At 40.3% G+C, this 22040-nt stretch overlaps 1 protein-coding gene across 1 annotated transcript in view; it reads left to right on the top strand.

The window, feature by feature from the left end:
* Nucleotides 1-22040, top strand: part of LOC128638604 (cytoplasmic phosphatidylinositol transfer protein 1) — a 340423-nt gene that overhangs the window by 194234 nt on the left and 124149 nt on the right. The window contains exon 3 of the mRNA XM_053690660.1: nucleotides 3900-3988. Coding sequence (XP_053546635.1) covers nucleotides 3900-3988 — 89 coding nt within the window. The remainder of the gene's footprint in view (nucleotides 1-3899; nucleotides 3989-22040) is intronic.

Raw genomic sequence — 22040 nt, 5'->3', positions numbered from 1 at the left:
CTGCAATAACCATTTGTAGCCATCCGATGCAGAGAGAGCCACTCTGTGGCCCTCTCTGCACCGGACATTAACGGCTACGTTTGAGGGTGGATAGGAGCCGGTGTGGGAGGCGGGTGGCGGCCATCGATGGCCCCGGATGATGCTGAGGGGGGCGGGATCGGGGGCGGGAATGCCCGGGGGGCGCGCATGGGCGCGCACGCGTGCACGGGGGGTGGGGGCGGGCGCGTGCACGGGAGGGAGCGGGTGGGAACCGCTGCACTACAGAAAAAGTACCATTAAAATTTACTAAAAAGGGGAAATAAAGTTGGCAGTAAAAAGATCAGGCAGGTGGTGGGGGTTGGTCTGTGGGGGGGGGGAAGCTACACTACAGAAACTAAAAATAAAAACAAAAAAAAAACGTTTTATTTTGCAAAATGGGTACTGGCAGACAGCTGCCAGTACCCAAGATGGCCCCCAATAAGGCAGATGGGGAGGATTAGAGAGCTGTTTGGGGGGATCAGGGAGGTTGGGGGCTAAGGGGGGATGCTACACCCCCAGCATATATAAATATGCTTTAAAAAAATAAAAATAAAAATAAAAAAACCTTTTATTTTAGTACTGGCAGACTTTCTGCCAGTACTTAAGATGGCGGAGACAATTGTGGGGTGGGGGAGGGAAGGGAGCTGTTTGGGAGGGATCAGGGGGTCTGATGTGTCAGGTGGGAGGCTGATCTCTACACTAAAGCTAAAATTAACCCTGCAAGCTCCCTACAAACTACCTAATTAACCCCTTCACTGCTAGCCATAATACACGTGTGATGCGCAGCAGCATTTAGCGGCCTTCTAATTACCAGAAAGCAACGCCAAAGTCATATATGTCTGCTATTTCTGAACAAAGGGGATCCCAGAGAAGAATTTACAACCATTTGTGCCATAATTGCACAAGCTATTTGTAAATAATTTCAGTGAGAAACCTAAAATTGTGAAAAATTCAACGTTTTTTTTAATTTGATCGCATTTAGCGGTAAAATGGTGGCATGCAATATACCAAAATGGGCCTTGATCAATACTTTGGGTTGTCTGCTACACTACACTAAAGCTAAAATTAACCCTATAAGCTCCCTACAAGCTCCCTAATTAACCCCTGCACTACTGGGCATAATACACGTGTGGTGCGCAGCGGCATTTAGCGGCCTTCTAATTACCAAAAAGCAATGCCAAAGCCATATATGTCTGCTATTTCTGAACAAAGGGGATCCCAGAGAAAAATTTACAACCATTTATGCCATAATTGCACAAGCTGTTTGTAAATAATTTCAGTGAGAAACCGAAAGTTTGTGAAAAAGTGAACGACTTTTTGTATTTGATCGCATTTGGCGGTGAAATGGTGGCATGAAATATACCAAAATTGGCCTAGATCAATACTTTGGGATGTCTTCTAAAAAAATATATATACATGTCAAGGGATATTCAGGGATTCCTGAAAGATATCAGTGTCCCAATGTAACTAGCGTTAGTCTTGAATAAAATGGTTTGGAAATAGCAAAGTGCTACTTGTATTTATGGCCCTATAACTTGCAAAAAAAAGCAAAGAACATGTAAACATTGGGTATTTCTAAACTCAGGACAAAATTTAGAAAATATTTAGCATGGGTGTTTTTTTGTGGTTGTAGATGTGTAACAGATTTTGGGGGTCAAAGTTAGAAAAAGTGTTTTTTTTCTATTTTTTTCTCATATTTTATAAAAAAAATTATAATAAATTATAAGATATGATGAAAATAATGGTATCTTTGGAAAGTCCATTTAATGGCGAGAAAAACGGTATATAATATGTGTGGGTACAATAAATGAGCAAGAGGAAAATTACAGCTAAACACAAACACCACAAAAATGTAAAAATAGCCTTGGTCCCAAACGGACAGAAAATGGAAAAGTGCTGCGGTCATTAAGGGGTTAAAGTTCTATTTACAAGCAATTAAGGATTTCAGACAAACAACTTCATTGTTTGTCATCTATTCTGGTAAGAGGAGAGGTCAGAAGGCGACTGCTACCTCTCTTTCCTTTTGGCTGAAAAGCATCATCCGTTTGGCCTATGAGACTGCTGGCCAGCAGCCTCCCGAAACAATTACTGCTCATTCTACCAGAGCAGTGGCTTCCACATGGGCTTTTAAAAATGAGGCTTCTGTTGAACAGATTTGTAAGGCAGCGACTTGGTTTTCGCTGCATACTTTTTCCAAATTTTACAAATTCGATACTTTTGCTTCTTCGGAGGCTATTTTTGGGAGAAAGGTTTTACAAGCAGTGGTGCCTTCTGTTTAAGGTACCTGTCTTGTTCCCTCCCTTCATCCTTGTCCTAAAGCTTTGGTATTGGTATCCCACAAGTAAAGGATGAATCCGTGGACTCGATACATCTTACAAGAGAAAACAGAATTTATGCTTGCCTGATAAATTACTTTCTCTTGTGATGTATCGAGTCCACGGCCCGCTACTGGCTATTAAGTCAGGTGGCTTTTTTGTTTAAACTACAGTCACCACTGCACCCTATGGTTTCTCCTTTTTCTTCCTAACCTTCGGTCGAATGACTGGGGGGTGGAGCTGGAGGGGGAGCTATATGGACAGCACTGCTGTGTGCTCTCTTTGCCACTTCCTGTTGGGAAGGAGAATATCCCACAAGTAAAGGATGAATCCGTGGACTCGATACATCACAAGAGAAAGTAATTTATCAGGTAAGCATAAATTCTGTTTTTTGTTTTGCAAAACAGTTAATCAGAGCTCTGAGGACGCGGTAATCCTTCTAGTGTATATCGCGATTGTGCTCAAGCGATCGTTTACTTTCAACTCGTAATACCACCGGTGAGCCCGATGAGCACCTGTGATCAACCCCTTATCACTCGCGTGCAAACGTTTGGATCACAATTGAGATCATGTTTAGTTTCTCCTTTTTATGTACTGAGGCTTTGTTTAGCAGGGCCTTAACATTTCATGTGGTGGCAGTGGAATTCACAGAACATACAAAAAATACAGATTTACTGGTGCATTTCTGGGTCTGCGAGCAATCACTGAAGCAGCATAGATAAAAATATGAATAAAATGCCATCTACTTGTGAAACTTTCAATAGTGCCTTAGCAAGAGTAAAACATAAAAATAAGTCACCATATGTACAGACAGGGGCATGGTATTCAGCATATCACATGAGCGCTATTTTGCGCTTGTGTGCAATCCTGACCCCTGCCAATCACGCACGGGCAGGAGTTGTCAATCTCCACATTCAGACGAGACCGGGGGGATTGAAATTCGCCAACTAATAGGTGGAGAAAGGTTAGGACTTGTGAGAACCTGCAGTCGTAAATGATGCAAAGCCTGCTTAAGGCTTTCATAAATCTACCCCATAGCCAACGAAAGGAGGAAGAAGTAGGAAAGATATTAGGGTAAAGAGGTGCCAGCAAATCTGCGAGCTCTGGCAGACAGGGGCATGGATGTGTGCCCCTGTCCGCTACAGCTTGATAAATCGATGTACTACTGGGAGACAAAGGGAAGTGGGTAGGATATTTAAAGCTTTGTGTAGGGTGCCTTTGCCTCCTCCTGATGGCCAGGAGATGAATTCCAACAAGTAAGGTTTTTCGTGGGCTATCACCACCAAGAAAGAAAGGAATTTATCAGGTAAGAAAAAAATATTATTATTTCAGACTTAAATTACAGGAAAAGGCAGTAAACTAAACAATTAAAGTATATTGCAAAATGTTTACTACATGTAATCAAACATTTAATATTACATAGCAATGTGTGTTTACTGTCCCTTTAAACTGAAAATCCTAAACTGAACGTATTATACATTTAGAAAAATATTTCCTATAGTTAACATTTTGCTTTGTGTTATTGAATTGTTTCAGTAAATTTAAGTAGATGTTCTATATTTCCAGTAAACTGCCAGCATGGGTACGAGGCTTTGTTCCGAAGATATTCTACATTACAGAAAAGGCCTGGAACTATTATCCTTACACCATCACAGGTAAAAAAATAAATAAACTTTATTGTGTTGTATTTTAACAAGTGCTATTACAAATTAAAAATTAAAACATAATGTGAAAAGACATTTCCTTCTAGCGCACAAAAGGGTCAAATACAGTTCTTAAAGTTAACACAACTGCAATGATTTGTACAGACACTTAGGATTACACATTTTAATAGCCTCTAGACAATCTTTATCCCCTTAAATACCAAAGAGGGCAGCACTGAGTTGTTGTTTTTTGTGGTTAAATTAAATCCTAGAGAATATAGAGGTCTTTACAATTATCCACACTTTATTATTTTAATAAACACCAAATCTTTATTATGCAGTGAACAATGCTAGCAAGGGTGAGTGCACAAACCTGCACTTCTTGTTAGTTTCAAAATCAGTTTAACTTAAAGGGACATAATACTCATATGCTAAATCACTTGAAACTGATGCAGTATAACTATAAAATGCTGACAGGAAAATATCACCTGAGCATCTCTATGTAAAAAAGGAAGATATTTTACCTCACAATTTCCTCAGCTCAGCAGAGTAAGTTCTGTGTAAAAAGTTATACTTCACCTGCTCCCAGCTGCAGGTAAAAAAAAAAAAAAATGAAGAAATGAACAGCAGCCAATCAGCATCAGCAGTGCTGAGGTCATGAACTCTTACTGTGATCTCATGAGATTTGACTTAACTCTCATGAGATTTCATAGTAAGCTTCCTTTACCTGATTGGTGAAATAATATGAGAGTTCACGAGGCTCATCCTTTCAGCTGTCCCAGGACAGACACACTAAAATGCTGCTTAGAAATCCTTTACAATGGGAGGTCGCTACTGAGGAACTTTTGGGGTAAAATATCTTTCTTTTTTACATAGAGATGTTCAGGTGATATTTTCTAGTCAGCTTTTTACAGCTATGCTGCAGCACTTTAAAGTGTTTAAACATTTGAGTATTATGGCCCTTTAAAGGGATATGAAACCCTATTTTTTTTCTTTTATGGTTCACTAAATGCTGACAATGTTTACTTTGAATCATTTTCCTCTTTAATAGTGTAGTAGTTCTGAACCTTAGCTTGTAAGTCTAAGATAATGAATATTTGGCCTAAGCCCTATCCTGTGTTATTTCATATTTCCATTCTGGCATTATAAGTCTGTTATATATTACTTTGTAAGTGAGCCCTCCAGTGTTTAGACATTTCTAAATATAAAGCTCTAATCCAGGGTACTGTTAACATCTTAGATACATGCTATTGCTTTTTTCATTCATTATTTATAAAATGCTTGCACTTTCAGTTGAAATGTACAAAATGTAATTACATAAAACATAAAACCCTAATATGTAAAACAAATAAATAAAAAAAATCTAAAAACTATTTTTTTCCTGACATTTTTTTGTTCCACCATAGACAAATAGTGCACAGATAATTAAAGAAAATAAAAGGTACATGGAGAGTTTTAAACTATAATTTAGATTATTTTATTAAATAGTATTATTTTTAATCCATTTAAACCAGGAATTAAAGGAAAGGTGTATTAAATTTTATGACCTTCCCATGATCTAGATAGAACATACAGTTTTAAGTGATATTTTGCTTCTGCTATCATATTTACTTTGTTCTTTTGGTATTCTTTATTTAAAAGCAAACAAACACCTAGATTACGAGTTTTGCGTTAGAGGCTATGCGGTGCTAACGAGCAGTTTTGTCTCACCGCTCACTTACCTGCAGCGCTGGTATTACGAGTTTTTATAAACCCGGCGTTATTAGGCAAGAAGTGAGCGTTGAGCAAAATTTTGCTCATTGCCGCACTCCAATACCAGCGCTGCTTAAGTCAGCGGTGAGCTGGTCGTACGTGCTCGTGCACGATTTCCCCATAGGAATCAATGGGGAGAGCCGGCTGAAATAAAAAAAAGCAGCGTAAAACTCCTTAACGCAGCCCCATTGATTTCTATGGGGCAACACATTTTATGTTTCCACCTAACACCCCTAATCTTACACTTATTAACCCCTAATCTGCCGCCCCCTACATCGCCGACACCTCCATTATATTTATTAACCCCTAACCTGCTGCTCCGGACACCGCCGCCACCTACATTATACTTATGAACCCCTAATCTGCTGCCCCCAACATCACAGACACATACATTATATTTATTAACCCCTAATCTGCCGCCCCCAATGTCGACGCAACCTACCTACACTTATTAACCCCTAATCTGCCGCCCCAACATCGCCGCCACTATACTAAATGTATTAACCCCTAAACCTAAGTCTAACCCTAACACCCCCTAACTTAAAGTGCCACTAAACCCAAAATTTTTCTTTTATGATTCAGATAGACAATACAAATTTAAACAACATTACAATTTACTTCTATTATTTATTTTGCTTCATTTTTTAGATATCCTTAGTTGAAGAAAAAGCAGTGCACATGGGTGAGCCAATCACATGAGGCTTCTATGTGCAGCAACCAATCAGCAGCTACTGAGCATATCTAGATATGCTTTTCAGCAAAGCATATCAAGAGAATAAAACAAATTAGATAATAGAAGTAAATTAGAAAGATGTTTAAAATTGCATTCTCTTTCTAAATCATGAAAGAAAAAATGTGGGTTCCATGTCCCTTTAAGTATAATTACAATAAATCTAAAGAAAACTTACTATTAATAACTAAATAATTCCTATTTTAAACTAAATACTTACCTATAAAATAAACTAACTAATAGTTACATTGTAACTTTTACAGGCAAGTTTGTATTTATTTTAACTAGGTAGAATAGTTACTAAATAGTTATTAACTATTTAATAACTTCCTAGCTAAAATAAATACAAATTGACCTGTAAAATAAAACCTAACCTAAGTTACAATAACACCTTACACTACACTATAATTAAATAAATTAACTAAATTAACAACAATTAAATAAATTACATTAAATTAGCTAAAGTACAAAAAACACACTAAATTACAGAAAATAATAAACAAATGACAGATTTTTAAACTAATTACACCTAATCTAATAGCCTTATCAAAATAAAAAAATCCCCCCCAAAATAAAAAAAAACCCTAGCCTAAACTAAACTATCAATAGCCCTTAAAGGGGCCTTTTGCGAGGCATTGCCCCAAAGAAATCAGCTCTTTTACCTTTAAAAAAAATACAAAACCCCCCCCCAACAGTAAAACCCACCACTCACACAACCAACCCCCCAAATAAAATACTAACTAAAAATACCTAAGCTCCTCTAATAATACCCTAACCTAAAAATAAAACCCACCCAATACACCCTTAAAAAACCTTAACACTAACCCCCTGAAGATCGACTTACAGTTCTGAAGACCGGACATCCATCCTCAAGGAAGCGGCAGAAGTCTTCATCCAACCGGGCCGAAGTCCTCAATGAAGCCGGGAGAAGTCTTCATCCAAGCCGGGCGAAGTGGTCCTCCAGAAGGGCAGAAATCATCATCCAGACGGCATCTTCAATCTTCATCCATCCGACGCGGAGCGGCTCCATCTTCAAACCATCCGACGCGGAGCATCCTCTTCATCCGGAGTCTTCTTACTGAATGAAAGTTCCTTTAAGTGACGTCATCCAAGATGGCGTCCCTTAGATTCCAATTATCTAAGGAACGCCATCTTGGATGACGTCACTTAAAGGAACCTTCATTTGTCTTTAGTCGTTGGAAGAAGAGGATGCTCCGCGTCGGATGGATGAAGATAGAAGATGCCATCTGGATGAAGACTTCTGCCCGTTGGAGGACCACTTCGCCCGGCTTGGATGAAGACTTCTGCCGCTTCCTTGAGAATGGATGACCCCTCTTCAGAACTGTAAGTCGATCTTCAGGGGGTTAGTGTTTTTTAAGGGTGTATTGGGTGAGTTTTATTTTTAGGTTAGGGTTTGGGCCTGCAATAGAGCTAACTGCCCTTTTAAGGGCAATGCCCATCCAAATGCCCTTTTCAGGGCAATGGGGAGCTTAGTTTTTTTTAGTTAGTATTTTATTTAGGGGGTTGGTTGTGTGGGTGGTGGGTTTTACTGTTGGGGGGTTGTTTGTATTTTTTTTTACAGGTAAAAGAGCTGATTTCTTTGTGGCAATGCCCCGCAAAAGGCCCTTTTAAGGGCTATTGATAGTTTAGTTTAGGCTAGGGGTTTTTTTTATTTTGGGTGGGCTTTTTTATTTTGATAGGGCTATTAGATTAGGTGTAATTAGTTTAAAAATCTTGTAATTTGTTTATTATTTTCTGTAATTTAGTGTTTTGTTTTTTTTGTAATTTAGCTAATTTAATTTATTTAGTTGTTGTTAATTTAGTTAATTTATTTAATTATAGTGTAGTGTTAGGTGTTAGTGTAACTTAGGTTAAGCAAGGTACCTAGGTTTAGCTAGGTATTTATTAAATAGTTAATAACTGTTTAGTAACTATTCTACCTAGTTAAAATAAATACAAACTTGCCTGTAAAATGAAAATAAACCCTAAGCTAGCTACTATGTAACTATTAGTTATATTGTAGCTATCTTAGGGTTTATTTTATAGGTAAGTATTTAGTTTTAAAAAGGAATTATTTAGTTATTAATAGTAAGTTTTCTTTAGATTTATTGTAATTATATTAAGTTAGGGGGTGTTATGGTTAGTGTTAGACTTAGGTTTAGGGTTTAATACATTTAGTATAGTGGCGGCAACATTAGGGCGGCAGATTAGTGGTTAATAAGTGTAGGTAGGTGGCGGCGATGTTAGGGACGGCAAATTAGGGGTTAATAATATTTAACTAATGTTTGCGAGGCGGGAGGGTGGAGGTTTAGGGGTTAATATGTTTATTATAGTGGCGGCGACGTTGGGGGCGGCAGATTCGGGATTAATAAGTGTAGGTAGGTGGCGGCGACATTGGGAACGGCAGATTAGGGGTTAATAAATATAATGTAGGTGTTGGCGATGTTGGGGGCAGCAGATTAGGGGTTCATAAATATAATGTAGGTGGCGGCGGTGTCCGGAGCGGCAGATTAGGGGTTAAAATGTTATTTTAGTGTTTGCGATGCGGGAGGGCCTCGGTTTAGGCGTTAATAGGTAGTTTATGGGTGTTAGTGTACTTTTTAGCACTTTAGTTATGAGTTTTATGTTACAGCGTTGTACCATAAAACTCTTAACTACTGACTTTAAAATGCGTTAGGACTCTTGACGGGGTAGGGTACACCGCTCACCTTTTGGCCTCCCAGGACAGACTCGTAATACCGGCGCTATGGAAGTCCCATAGAAAAAAGACTTTACGAAGTTTACGTAAGTTGTTTTGCGGTAAGGCCAAAAAAGTGTGCGGTGACCCTAAACTTTCAAGACTCGTAATACCAGCGGGTGTAAAAAAGCAGCGTTAGGACCTCTTAACGCTGCTTTTTCAGCCTAACGCACAACTCGTAATCTAGCTGCTAGATAGGTGAGTAGCAGCAATGCACTACTGGGAGCTAGATGTTGATTGGTGGCTATATACTTATGTCTCTTACGTTTCCTACTGAACGTAGCTACTGCATCATGCAGTACTTTGCCCTAAGTACCCTATTGACGTAGTAGCTTCGTCCTCTACGTCTCTGTATATTGTAACAACATTTTTACAGTTTAAACCCAACTGCAAAGCAGAAGACAACTCCTTCCTAGTTTAACAAAACAGTGCACTCACTGAAACCAAACACGGTTTCTGTGTAGGAACACTTCAAATAATGCCTGTGTGACCTTACTTTCCTAAACCTATACTAGCTGCCTCACACTGTAAAGTCTCGCCACTGAAAAGGTAGCGAGACAAACATGGCTGACACCCTATTTGTAACCTGTACTTCACAGATTGAAATATATTGCACTGCTGGCGATGTATCCCAATTAAAGTGCATGTTACTCCCCTGGAACGCCCGGTTAACTCCCACCTACGTCATATGTTAGCTATACTCCCCCTGGAATGCACACTAACTCCCTAATCCTGCCTACACTTACGTCACATTTTAGCTACACTCCCCTTGAAAAACCAGCTAACCCCCACAGACTGCCTACACCTACGTCATGTCTTCCTTATACTCTCCTGGAACGCCCAGCTAACTTACACAGAATGCCTACACCAACTTCATGTCTGCAATCTAGCTGATAATAAAGTATACAAAAAACTCCCTGTTATAAACATTTATATACAATGTTAAAATGATATGCATTGCCATGTATTAAAATTTATTTTTCTAGAATAAATACAACCCCATTCTACAATAAAAGTAACCCCCCCCCCCCCAAAAAAAGCCCTATCGTAGAAAAAAAAGATTGCCCTGAAGAGAGTATTTTGTTGTATTTTGTTGGTCATATGATAGGGCCTTGCCCTAAAATCTAAAGGCTTTTTTGCTCAATAAAAAACCCTATTTTAAAATAAAGTCCTAATCTAAAAATAAAAACCTAACCTTAAAAAAATCCCTATCCTAAAAAAAAAGATTGACCTAAGAAGGGCATATTGTAGGGCATTGCCCTAAAGTTATTTCAGCTCTTTTGGGCTAAAAAAATCACCTATTCTAAATAAAAAAAACACCCAAAAAAATCCTAACTCTAAACCCCAAAGTTTCTACTCACCCAACTTAACTCCGTGGTGCGCCTCTACTTTCTTCATGGCTGCAGTCCTCTTCATCTTCATGCCAGTGGTCTTCCTCTTCCATCTTCCATCCAATGCTACTTTTCTTCTTCTTGGAGATGTCCTCTTTATGCGGCCAATACCGCACACTAAAGCTTCAATGTGAGGTTCATTCTTATATAGGGGTGCCTTTACATTTCTATTGGCTGATTTTTAATTATTAGTCCAATCAAAGAAGCATCGGATGGAAGAAGGGGACCACCGGCTTGAAGATGAAGATGACCGCCCTGGTGGAACCCCCTCCATGAAGAAACAAGAGGAGCACCACCAGAGTCAAGTTGGGTGAGTAGAAACTTTGGGGTTAGAGTAAGGATTTTTATTTATTTTTTAGAATAGGTTTTTTTTGTTTTTTTGTTTTTTTTAGCCCAAAAGAGCTGGAATAACTGTATTGCAGAGGGCTATTGGCTGTATAGGGGTTAATAAATTAGGAAGTGTGGTGTTGTGGGCTATTGGCGGTTAAGAGGTTAAGTAGTGTAGGGTTAGTTTGCAGTGGTGGGTTATGTCGGTTTAGGGGTACATAGGTATATATTTAAAAGGGATCCTTTACATCGCCAATGTCAGCAATGTAAAGTATGTGTATATGTGTTCGTATAGGCAAATAAAAAAGGCTTTATTTCTATTTAAATAGAGTGATCACAAAAATGCTAAACATTTTTTTTTTCTCTTAAAATCCTGGTCCTTGGGGGGTAAAGGACATGAATCAAAATTAAATGTTATGGATTTAGATAGAGCATGTAATTTTAAAACACTTTTAAATTCACTTCTATTTTTAAATGTTCTTGGTTCTTTTGGTATAATTTGTTGAAAGCACATATACATATCCTCAGCAGCAGCAGTGCACTATTAGCGTGTGATTGGTGGCTACACATTTGCTTCTTGCCATTGGATCACCAGATGTGTTCAGCTAGCTCCCAGCAGTGCACTGCTGCTCTGGATCTCACTTCAAATATGTATTGAACTGGATAGAGCAATAATAAAATGTTCTAACACATAAGGGCATTTCCTTTTATCATCTTTCTGTGGCAAATACTACTACTACTGATAATAATAAAAATATGATTTCATGTTCACCTTTCGGTCTGAATAACGAGTTTAAATTTGACTTACATGTCTGACCCTTTATATTTAATTGTGACTTTTTTTAATTCTCGGTTGTTTTATCTTCATATGGTCTTAATAAATGAACAGTAAATAAGTAGTACACCATATACTCTGTATAAAGTCAAATCTTTACTGATAAATATCGGTTTTATAAATGATCCTGTACAATTTTATGTAGTATCAATAAAGAAGATGACTAGCTATAGTGTGTTACTTTGGAAAGGAAAAGCGAACTCAATATTAAAATGAGAGAAATTATTCTTTTGTGTTACATGTAATTCCTGTGTACAATAGGCTTGATTTTCAACACCAGCTGGCATATTTAATCAAAAGCGTTAGATCAAAACTGTATTATTTTCAGTGCCCTGGTCCATTTGACTATACTAAAAAAACTACATAGAAAACCATAAACACTTTACATTATTGTAATTCAAATACTTAAAGAGAATGTCGACAAGAAACATAGGGTAGAGCATTGAAAAGAACTGAAAGTGTAATAAGTACAGGTATAGAAATATTATTTAACTTTTGGAAAATGTATTTATTTGCCAGACATTATTTGGAAATTAACCATGTAGAGGAAGTTAAAGGGACAGTCTACACCAGAATTTTTTATTGTTGAAAAAGATAGATAATCCCTTTATTACCCATTCCCTAGTTTTGCACAACCAACACAGTTATATGAATACACTTTTTACCTCTGTGATTATCTTGTATCTAAGCCTCTGCAAACTGACCCCTAATTTCAGTTCTTTTGACAGACATCCATTTTAGCCAATCAGAGCTGGCTTACCTGAACTCCACGTGCATGAGCACAGTATTATCTATATGACACACATGAACTAAACACCCTCTAGTGGTGACAAACCGTCAAAATGCCCTGAGAGAAGAGGCGGCCCTCAAGGGCTTAGAGATTAGCATATGAACCTCCTAGGTTTAGCTTTCAACTAAGTATACCAAGAGAACAAAGCAAAATTGGTGATAAAAGTAAATGGGAAAACTGTTTAAAATGACATTCTCTATCTGAATCATGAAAGTTTTTTTTGGACTAGACCGTCCCTTTAACTCTAGACCAAACAACCTATGGAAACATATTGCCTCTATAAATTATGACCCTTATGAAAAATAGATGTCAGGGTTCTTATGATCAACAGTTTCAGAAAGTTTCTTTAAAAGGCCTCTGACATATGTATTTTTCATAAAGTTCCTCTTTTAAAGTGGCAATATGGCAGCCCTTCTGGTAACAAACCTGCCTGTGGGCATCTGACGAATAATCTGGGTGTATTCATACTAAGAGGTAGATTTAACAACTGTCGGACGGACATGATCCACTGTAGCATATGCTGTCTGGATTTAACATTGCACAATCATTTCTAGTGGAATGATTGACGATTGGCCTGAGAATGTGCAGGGGTTGTCAATCATTCCGATCGTATCCGATAATTGCTGTCCGCCACCTCAGAGGTGGCAGATGAGTTAAGAAGCAGCGGTCATAGGTCCGCTGCTTCTAAACTTTTGTTTCCGGCGAGCATGAAGGCTCGTGTGGAAAAAGCTGCATCTGCAGCATGATAAATATACCCCTATGACTGTGGGGGCGACAGTCTGGACATCCAATTAACTTTAACTGTTTTCTCTCCTCATTGCTTGCTAATCTACAACTTCTCATATACAACACAAGGGGGCCTATCTATCAAGCTCCGAAAGGAGCTTGACAGCCCGTGTTTCTGGCGAGCCTGCAGGCTCGCCAGAAACAGCAGTTATGAAGCAGCAGTCACAAAGGCCGCTGCTCCATAACCCTGTTCGCCTGCTCTGAGCAGGCGGACAGACATTGCCGGAATTCAACCCGATCGAGTACGATCGGGTTGATTGACACCCCCTGCTGGCAGCCGATTGGCCGCGATTCTGCAGGGGGGCGGCGTTGCACCAGCAGCTCTTGTGAGCTGCTGGTGCAATGCTGAATACGGAGAGCGTATTGCTCTCCGTATTCAGCGAGGTCTGGTGGACCTGATCAGCACTGTTGGATCAGGTCCGCCAGACTTTGATAACTAGAGGCCAAAGAGTGCTCATCATATATAATGTATATTAATATATATTCACTGGCACTTTGAGGGGAAAAAATAGTATAGTAGAACTCTCAACTATCTTAAATTTTGAAGGATAGTCTGGGCTTGTAAGTTCTGACCTGGTGTTTCTCCTGCTCCCGTTAATTTTAGCAAATTAATAGTAACTGTGTATTACAATTTGTAGAAAGATGTCAAGTTTACACTTGTTCACTGTAGAGGTTGTTATACATTATATTTATTTAGAAAATCAACAACATGTGTTATTTGATCTTAGTGGTGTCTAAACTTTTGCATACAACTGTAGCTGTCTTTACTATTATCTGCCCATTAATATGGCCTAGCCTCATGAATACCCAGTCACGTCTATTAAGCACTTCAACCACACTCTATTGTGCCATGACTCCACCCTGGACGTTATCCTTTGGCCACCAAAGTTCTGCTTTATGCCTCATGGTCCTATGTTTCTTGAGAGATGATGAGCTTTATACACATATCTATTGTCGTTCACATTGAGTCATGTGCACTCTAAAAAATTTGAATTCCTTTTAAAAAGTAACCATCTCAAATTAAAAACAAAATAAAGTTAAACTGCCTCCAACAGCACAACTCAGGGCTCTAAATGTAGGGGAAGTATATGAATTTGCTTTTACAAATATGGTGGCATGGTTTACACTACGCACACCATAGTGTACTACAGAGAAACCTGCCACCATATTTGTTGAGGCTGCACATATTCTCTTGTGTCGATTAACCAAGGGGGAGGATGACCCACAGTCACAGTCCCATAACGCATACACTATTTCTGTGTTCAATGACGATTAAGGCTGTAGCCAGGGGCATTATTATTAAAGGGACAGTCTACACCAAATTTTTTCTTCTTTAAAAAGATGGATAATCCCTTTTTTACCCATTCCCCGTTTTTGAATAACCAACACAGTTATATTAATATACTTTCTCTTGTTAAGTGTATCCAGTCCACGGATCATCCATTACTTGTGGGATATTCTCCTTCCCAACAGGAAGTTGCAAGAGGATCACCCACAGCAGAGCTGCTATATAGCTCCTCCCCTCACTGCCATATCCAGTCATTCTCTTGCAACTCTCAACTAAGATGGAGGTCGTAAGAGGACTGTGGTGTTTTATACTTAGTTTATTTCTTCAATCAAAAGTTTGTTATTTTTAAATGGTACCGGAGTGTACTGTTTATCACAGGCAGTATTTAGAAGAAGAATCTGCCTGTGTTTTCTATGATCTTAGCAGAAGTAACTAAGATCCTTTGCTGTTCTCACATATTCTGAGGAGTGAGGTAACTTCAGAGGGGGAATAGCGTGCAGGTTTTCCTGTAATAAGGTATGTGCAGTTAAAATATTTTTCTAGGGATGGAATTTGCTAGAAAATGCTGCTGATACCGAAGTAATGTAAGTAAAGCCTTAAATGCAGTGATAGCGACTGGTATCAGGCTTATTAATAGAGATACATACTCTTATAAAAGTGTATTTCTCCAACATAGGTGTGTCCGGTCCACGGCGTCATCCTTACTTGTGGGATATTCTCTTCCCCAACAGGAAATGGCAAAGAGCCCAGCAAAGCTGGTCACATGATCCCTCCTAGGCTCCGCCTTCCCCAGTCATTCTCTTTGCCGTTGTACAGGCAACATCTCCACGGAGATGGCTTAGAGTTTTTTAGTGTTTAACTGTAGTTTTTATTATTCAATCAAGAGTTTGTTATTTTAAAATAGTGCTGTTATGTACTACTTACTCTGAAACAGAAAAGAGATGAAGATTTCTGTTTGTAAGAGGAAAATGATTTTAGCAACCGTTACTAAAATCGATGGCTGTTTCCACACAGGACTGTTGAGAGGAATTAACTTCAGTTGGGGGAACAGTGAGCAGACTTTTGCTACTTGAGGTATGACACATTCTAACAAGACGATGTAATGCTGGAAGCTGTCATTTTCCCTATGGGATCCGGTAAGCCATTTTTATTACAGAAAGAAAAAAAGGGCTTCACAAGGGCTTTTTAAGACTGTAGACATTTTCTGGGCTAAATCGATTTATATATAAACATATTTTATACTCCATAGCCTTGAGGAATTATTTTAATCTTGGGAATTATGTAAAATAACCGGCAGGCACTGTATTGGACACCTTATTCTCTAGGGGCTTTCCCTAATCATAGGCAGAGTCTCATTTTCGCGCCTCTATTGCGCACTTGTTTTTGAGAAGCATGACATGCAGATGCATGTGTGAGGAGCTCTGATACATAGAAAAGACTTTCTGAAGGCGTCATTTGGTATCGTATTCCCCTTTGGGCTTGGTTGGGTCTCAGCAAAGCAGATACCAGGGACTGTAAAGGGGTTAAATATAAAAACGGCTCCGGTTCCGTTATTTTAAGGGTTAAAGCTTCCAAATTTGGTGTGCAATACTTTTAAGGCTTTAAGACACTGTGGTGAAATTTTGGTGAATTTTGAACAATTCCTTCATACTTTTTCGCAATTGCAGTAATAAAGTGTGTTCAGTTTAAAATTTAAAGTGACAGTAACGATTTATTTTAAAACGTTTTTTTGTACTTTGTTATCAAGTTTTTGCCTGTTTAACATGTCTGAACTACCAGATAGACTGTGTTCTGAATGTGGGGAAGCCAAGGTTCCTTCTCATTTAAATAGATGTGATTTATGTGACACAAAATTTAGAGAAAATGATGCCCAAGATGATTCCTCAAGTGAGGGGAGTAAGCATGGTACTGCATCATCCCCTCCTTCGTCTACACCAGTCTTGCCCACACAGGAGGCCCCTAGTACATCTAGCGCGCCAATACTCCTTACTATGCAACAATTAACGGCTGTAATGGATAATTCTATCAAAAACATTTTAGCCAAAATGCCCACTTATCAGCGAAAGCGCGACTGCTCTGTTTTAGAAAATACTGAAGAGCATGAGGACGCTGATGATATTGGTTCTGAAGGGCCCCTACACTGTTTGGCCCTGACTTGAAAGAGATTATCTCTGATATCACTGGGGGCAAGGGCCACGCCCTTCCTCAGGATAGGTCTTTCAAGGCCAAAAATAAACCTAATTTTCGTCCCTTTCGCAGAAACGGACCAGCCCCAAGTGCTACGTCCTCTAAGCAAGAGGGTAATACTTCTCAAGCCAAGCCAGCCTGGAGACCAATGCAAGGCTGGAACAAAGGAAAGCAGGCCAAGAAACCTGCCACTGCTACCAAGACAGCATGAGATGTTGGCCCCCGATCCGGGACCGGATCTGGTGGGGGGCAGACTCTCTCTCTTCGCTCAGGCTTGGGCAAGAGATGTTCTGGATCCTTGGGCACTAGAAATAGTCTCCCAAGGTTATCTTCTGGAATTCAAGGGGCTTCCCCCAAGGGGGAGGTTCCACAGGTCTCAATTGTCTTCAGACCACATAAAAAGACAGGCATTCTTACATTGTGTAGAAGACCTGTTAAAAATGGGAGTGATTCATCCTGTTCCATTAGGAGAACAAGGGATGGGGTTCTACTCCAATCTGTTCGTAGTTCCCAAAAAAGAGGGAACATTCAGACCAATCTTAGATCTCAAGATCCTAAACAAGTTTCTCAAGGTTCCATCGTTCAAAATGGAAACCATTCGAACAATTCTTCCTTCCATCCAGGAAGGTCAATTCATGACCACGGTGGGTTCAAAGGATGCATATCTACATATTCCTATCCACAAGGAACATCAGCGGTTCCTAAGGTTCGCATTCCTGGACAAGCATTACCAGTTTGTGGCACTTCCGTTCGGATTAGCCACTGCTCCAAGGATTTTCACAAAGGTACTAGGGTCCCTTCTAGCGGTGCTAAGACCAAGGGGCATTGCAGTAGTACCTTACTTGGACGACATTCTGATTCAAGCGTCGTCCCTTCCTCAAGCAAAGGCTCACACGGACATTGTCCTGGCCTTTCTCAGATCTCACGGGTGGAAAGTGAACGTAGAAAAAAGTTCTCTATCTCCGTCAACAAGGGTTCCCTTCTTGGGAACAATAATAGACTCCTTAGAAATGAGGATTTTTCTGACAGAGGCCAGAAAATCAAAACTTCTAAACTCTTGTCAAATACTTCATTCTGTTCCTCTTCCTTCCATAGCGCAGTGCATGGAAGTAATAGGTTTGATGGTAGCGGCGATGGACATAGTTCCTTTTGCGCGAATTCATCTAAGACCATTACAACTGTGCATGCTCAGTCAGTGGAATGGGGACTATACAGACTTGTCTCCGACGATACAAGTAGATCAGAGGACCAGAGATTCACTCCGTTGGTGGCTGTCCCTGGACAACCTGTCACAGGGGATGAGCTTCCGCAGACCAGAGTGGGTCATTGTCACGACCGACGCCAGTCTGGTGGGCTGGGGCGCGGTCTGGGGACCCCTGAAAGCTCAGGGTCTTTGGTCTCGGGAAGAATCTCTTCTCCCGATAAATATTCTGGAACTGAGAGCGATATTCAATGCTCTCAAGGCTTGGCCTCAGCTAGCAAAGGCCAAGTTCATACGGTTTCAATCAGACAACATGACGACTGTTGCGTACATCAACCATCAGGGGGGAACAAGGAGTTCCCTGGCGATGGAAGAAGTGACCAAAATCATTCAATGGGCGGAGACTCACTCCTGCCACTTGTCTGCAATCCACATCCCAGGAGTGGAAAATTGGGAAGCGGATTTTCTGAGTCGTCAGACATTTCATCCGGGGGAGTGGGAACTCCATCCGGAAATCTTTGCCCAAATTACTCAATTGTGGGGCATTCCAGACATGGATCTGATGGCCTCTCGTCAGAACTTCAAGGTTCCTTGCTACGGGTCCAGATCCAGGGATCCCAAGGCGACTCTAGTAGATGCACTAGTAGCACCTTGGACCTTCAAACTAGCTTATGTATTCCCGCCGTTTCCTCTCATCCCCAGGCTGGTAGCCAGGATCAATCAGGAGAGGGCATCGGTGATCTTGATAGCTCCTGCGTGGCCACGCAGGACTTGGTATGCAGACCTGGTGAATATGTCATCGGCTCCACCATGGAAGCTACCTTTGAGACGAGACCTTCTTGTTCAAGGTCCGTTCGAACATCCGAATCTGGTCTCACTCCAACTGACTGCTTGGAGATTGAACGCTTGATCTTATCAAAGCGAGGGTTCTCAGATTCTGTCATTGATACTCTTGTTCAGGCCAGAAAGCCTGTAACTAGAAAAATTTACCACAAAATATGGAAAAAATATATCTGTTGGTGTGAATCTAAAGGATTCCCTTGGGACAAGGTAAACATTCCTAAGATTCTATCCTTTCTTCAAGAAGGTTTGGAGAAAGGATTATCTGCAAGTTCCTTGAAGGGACAGATTTCTGCCTTGTCTGTGTTACTTCACAAAAAGCTGGCAGCTGTGCCAGATGTTCAAGCCTTTGTTCAGGCTCTGGTTAGAATCAAGCCTGTTTACAAACCTTTGACTCCTCCTTGGAGTCTCAATTTAGTTCTTTCAGTTCTTCAGGGGGTTCCGTTTGAACCCTTACATTCCGTTGATATTAAGTTATTATCTTGGAAAGTTTTGTTTTTGGTTGCAATTTCTTCTGCTAGAAGAGTTTCAGAATTATCTGCTCTGCAGTGTTCTCCTCCTTATCTGGTGTTCCATGCAGATAAGGTGGTTTTACGTACTAAACCTGGTTTTCTTCCGAAAGTTGTTTCTAACAAAAACATTAACCAGGAGATAGTCGTGCCTTCTTTGTGTCCGAATCCAGTTTCAAAGAAGGAACGTTTGTTGCACAATTTGGATGTTGTTCGTGCTCTAAAATTCTATTTAGATGCTACAAAGGATTTTAGACAAACATCTTCCTTGTTTGTTGTTTATTATGGTAAAAGGAGAGGTCAAAAAGCAACTTCTACCTCTCTCTCTTTTTGGATTAAAAGCATCATCAGATTGGCTTATGAGACTGCCGGACGGCAGCCTCCTGAAAGAATCACAGCTCATTCCACTAGGGCTGTGGCTTCCACATGGGCCTTCAAGAACGAGGCTTCTGTTGATCAGATATGTAAGGCAGCGACTTGGTCTTCACTGCACACTTTTACTAAATTTTACAAGTTTGATACTTTTGCTTCTTCTGAGGCTATTTTTGGGAGAAAGGTTTTGCAAGCCGTGGTGCCTTCCATCTAGGTAACCTGATTTGCTCCCTCCCTTCATCCGTGTCCTAAAGCTTTGGTATTGGTTCCCACAAGTAAGGATGACGCCGTGGACCGGACACACCTATGTTGGAGAAAACAGAATTTATGTTTACCTGATAAATTACTTTCTCCAACGGTGTGTCCGGCCCACGGCCCGCCCTGGTTTTTTAATCAGGTCTGATAATTTATTTTCTTTAACTACAGTCACCACGGTATCATATGGTTTCTAGTATGCAAATATTCCTCCTTTACGTCGGTCGAATGACTGGGGAAGGCGGAGCCTAGGAGGGATCATGTGACCAGCTTTGCTGGGCTCTTTGCCATTTCCTGTTGGGGAAGAGAATATCCCACAAGTAAGGATGACGCCGTGGACCGGACACACCGTTGGAGAAAGTAATTTATCAGGTAAACATAAATTCTGTTTTTAAAACGTTTGCTGGCAAGTTTAATCGTTTTTTACATATGTTTGGTGATAAAACTTATTGGGGCCTAGTTTTTTCCACATGGCTGGCTTGAATTTTGCCTAGAAACAGTTCCCTGGGGCTTCCCACTGTTGTAATATGAGTGGGAGGGGCCTATTTTGGCGTTTTTTTGCACAGCAAAAATTACAGACACAGACATCCAGCTTCTTCCTGCATGATCCAGGACTTCTCTGAAGGGCTCAAAAGGCTTCAAAAGTCGTATTGAGGGAGGTAAAAAGCCACAGTAGAGCTGTGGCAGTTGATGTGACTGTTTAAAAAACGTTTTTGTCATTTGTTATTCCGTTTTTGGTATTAAGGGGTTAATCATCCATTTGCAAGTGGGTGCAATGCTCTGCTAACTTATTACATACACTGTAAAAATTTCGTTAGTGTAACTGCATTTTTTCGCTGTTATTTCAAAATTTGGGAAAATTTGTGTTTCTTAAAGGCGCAGTAACGTTTTTTTATATTGCTTGTAAACTTGTTTTAACTCTCCCCACGTGTCAGACCCTTCGCCTCCCGCTCAGGGGACACACGCTAATATGGCGCCAATTACATCAGGGACGCCCATAGCGATTACCTTGCAGGACATGGCTGCAATCATGAATAATACCCTGTCAGAGGTATTATCTAGATTGCCTGAATTAAGAGGCAAGCGCGATAGCTCTGGGGTTAGGAGAGATACAGAGCGCGCAAATGCTGTTAGAGCCATGTCTGAAACTGCATCACAGTATGCAGAACATGAGGACGAAGAGCTTCAGTCTGTGGGTGACATCTCTGACTCAGGGAAACCTGATTCAGAGATTTCTAATTTTAAATTTAAGCTTGAGAACCTCCGTGTATTGCTTGGGGAGGTATTAGCTGCTCTGAATGACTGTAACACAGTTGCAATTCCAGAGAAATTGTGTAGGCTGGATAGATACTATGCAGTGCCGGTGTGTACTGACGTTTTTCCTATACCTAAAAGGCTTACAGAAATTATTAGCAAGGAGTGGGATAGACCCGGTGTGCCCTTTTCCCCACCTCCTATATTTAGAAAAATGTTTCCAATAGACGCCACTACACGGGACTTATGGCAGACGGTCCCTAAGGTGGAGGGAGCAGTTTCTACTTTAGCAAAGCGTACCACTATCCCGGTTGAGGACAGTTGTGCTTTTTCAGATCCAATGGATAAAAAATTGGAGGGTTACCTTAAGAAAATGTTTATTCAACAAGGTTTTATTTTACAGCCCCTTGCATGCATTGCGCCTGTCACTGCTGCGGCGGCATTCTGGTTTGAGGCCCTGGAAGAGGCCATCCAGACAGCTCCATTGAATGAAATTATTGACAAGCTTAGAACGCTTAAGCTAGCTAACTCATTTGTTTCTGATGCCATTGTTCATTTGACTAAACTAACGGCTAAGAATTCCGGATTCGCCATCCAAAGTCTAAATTACTCAACATTCCTTTCAAGGGGCAGACCTTATTCGGGCCTGGCTTGAAGGAAATTATTGCTGACATTACTGGAGGCAAGGGTCATACCCTTCCTCAGGACAGGGCCAAATCAAAGGCCAAACAGTCTAATTTTCGTGCCTTTCGAAATTTCAAGGCAGGAGCAGCATCAACTTCTCTGCTTCAAAACAAGAGGGAACTGTTG

The sequence above is a fragment of the Bombina bombina genome, chromosome 8 (assembly GCF_027579735.1).
Source record: "Bombina bombina isolate aBomBom1 chromosome 8, aBomBom1.pri, whole genome shotgun sequence".
NCBI lineage: Eukaryota > Metazoa > Chordata > Amphibia > Anura > Bombinatoridae > Bombina > Bombina bombina.
Note: the sequence above shows the minus strand (reverse complement) of the source record. Positions and strands in the feature narration are given on the sequence as shown.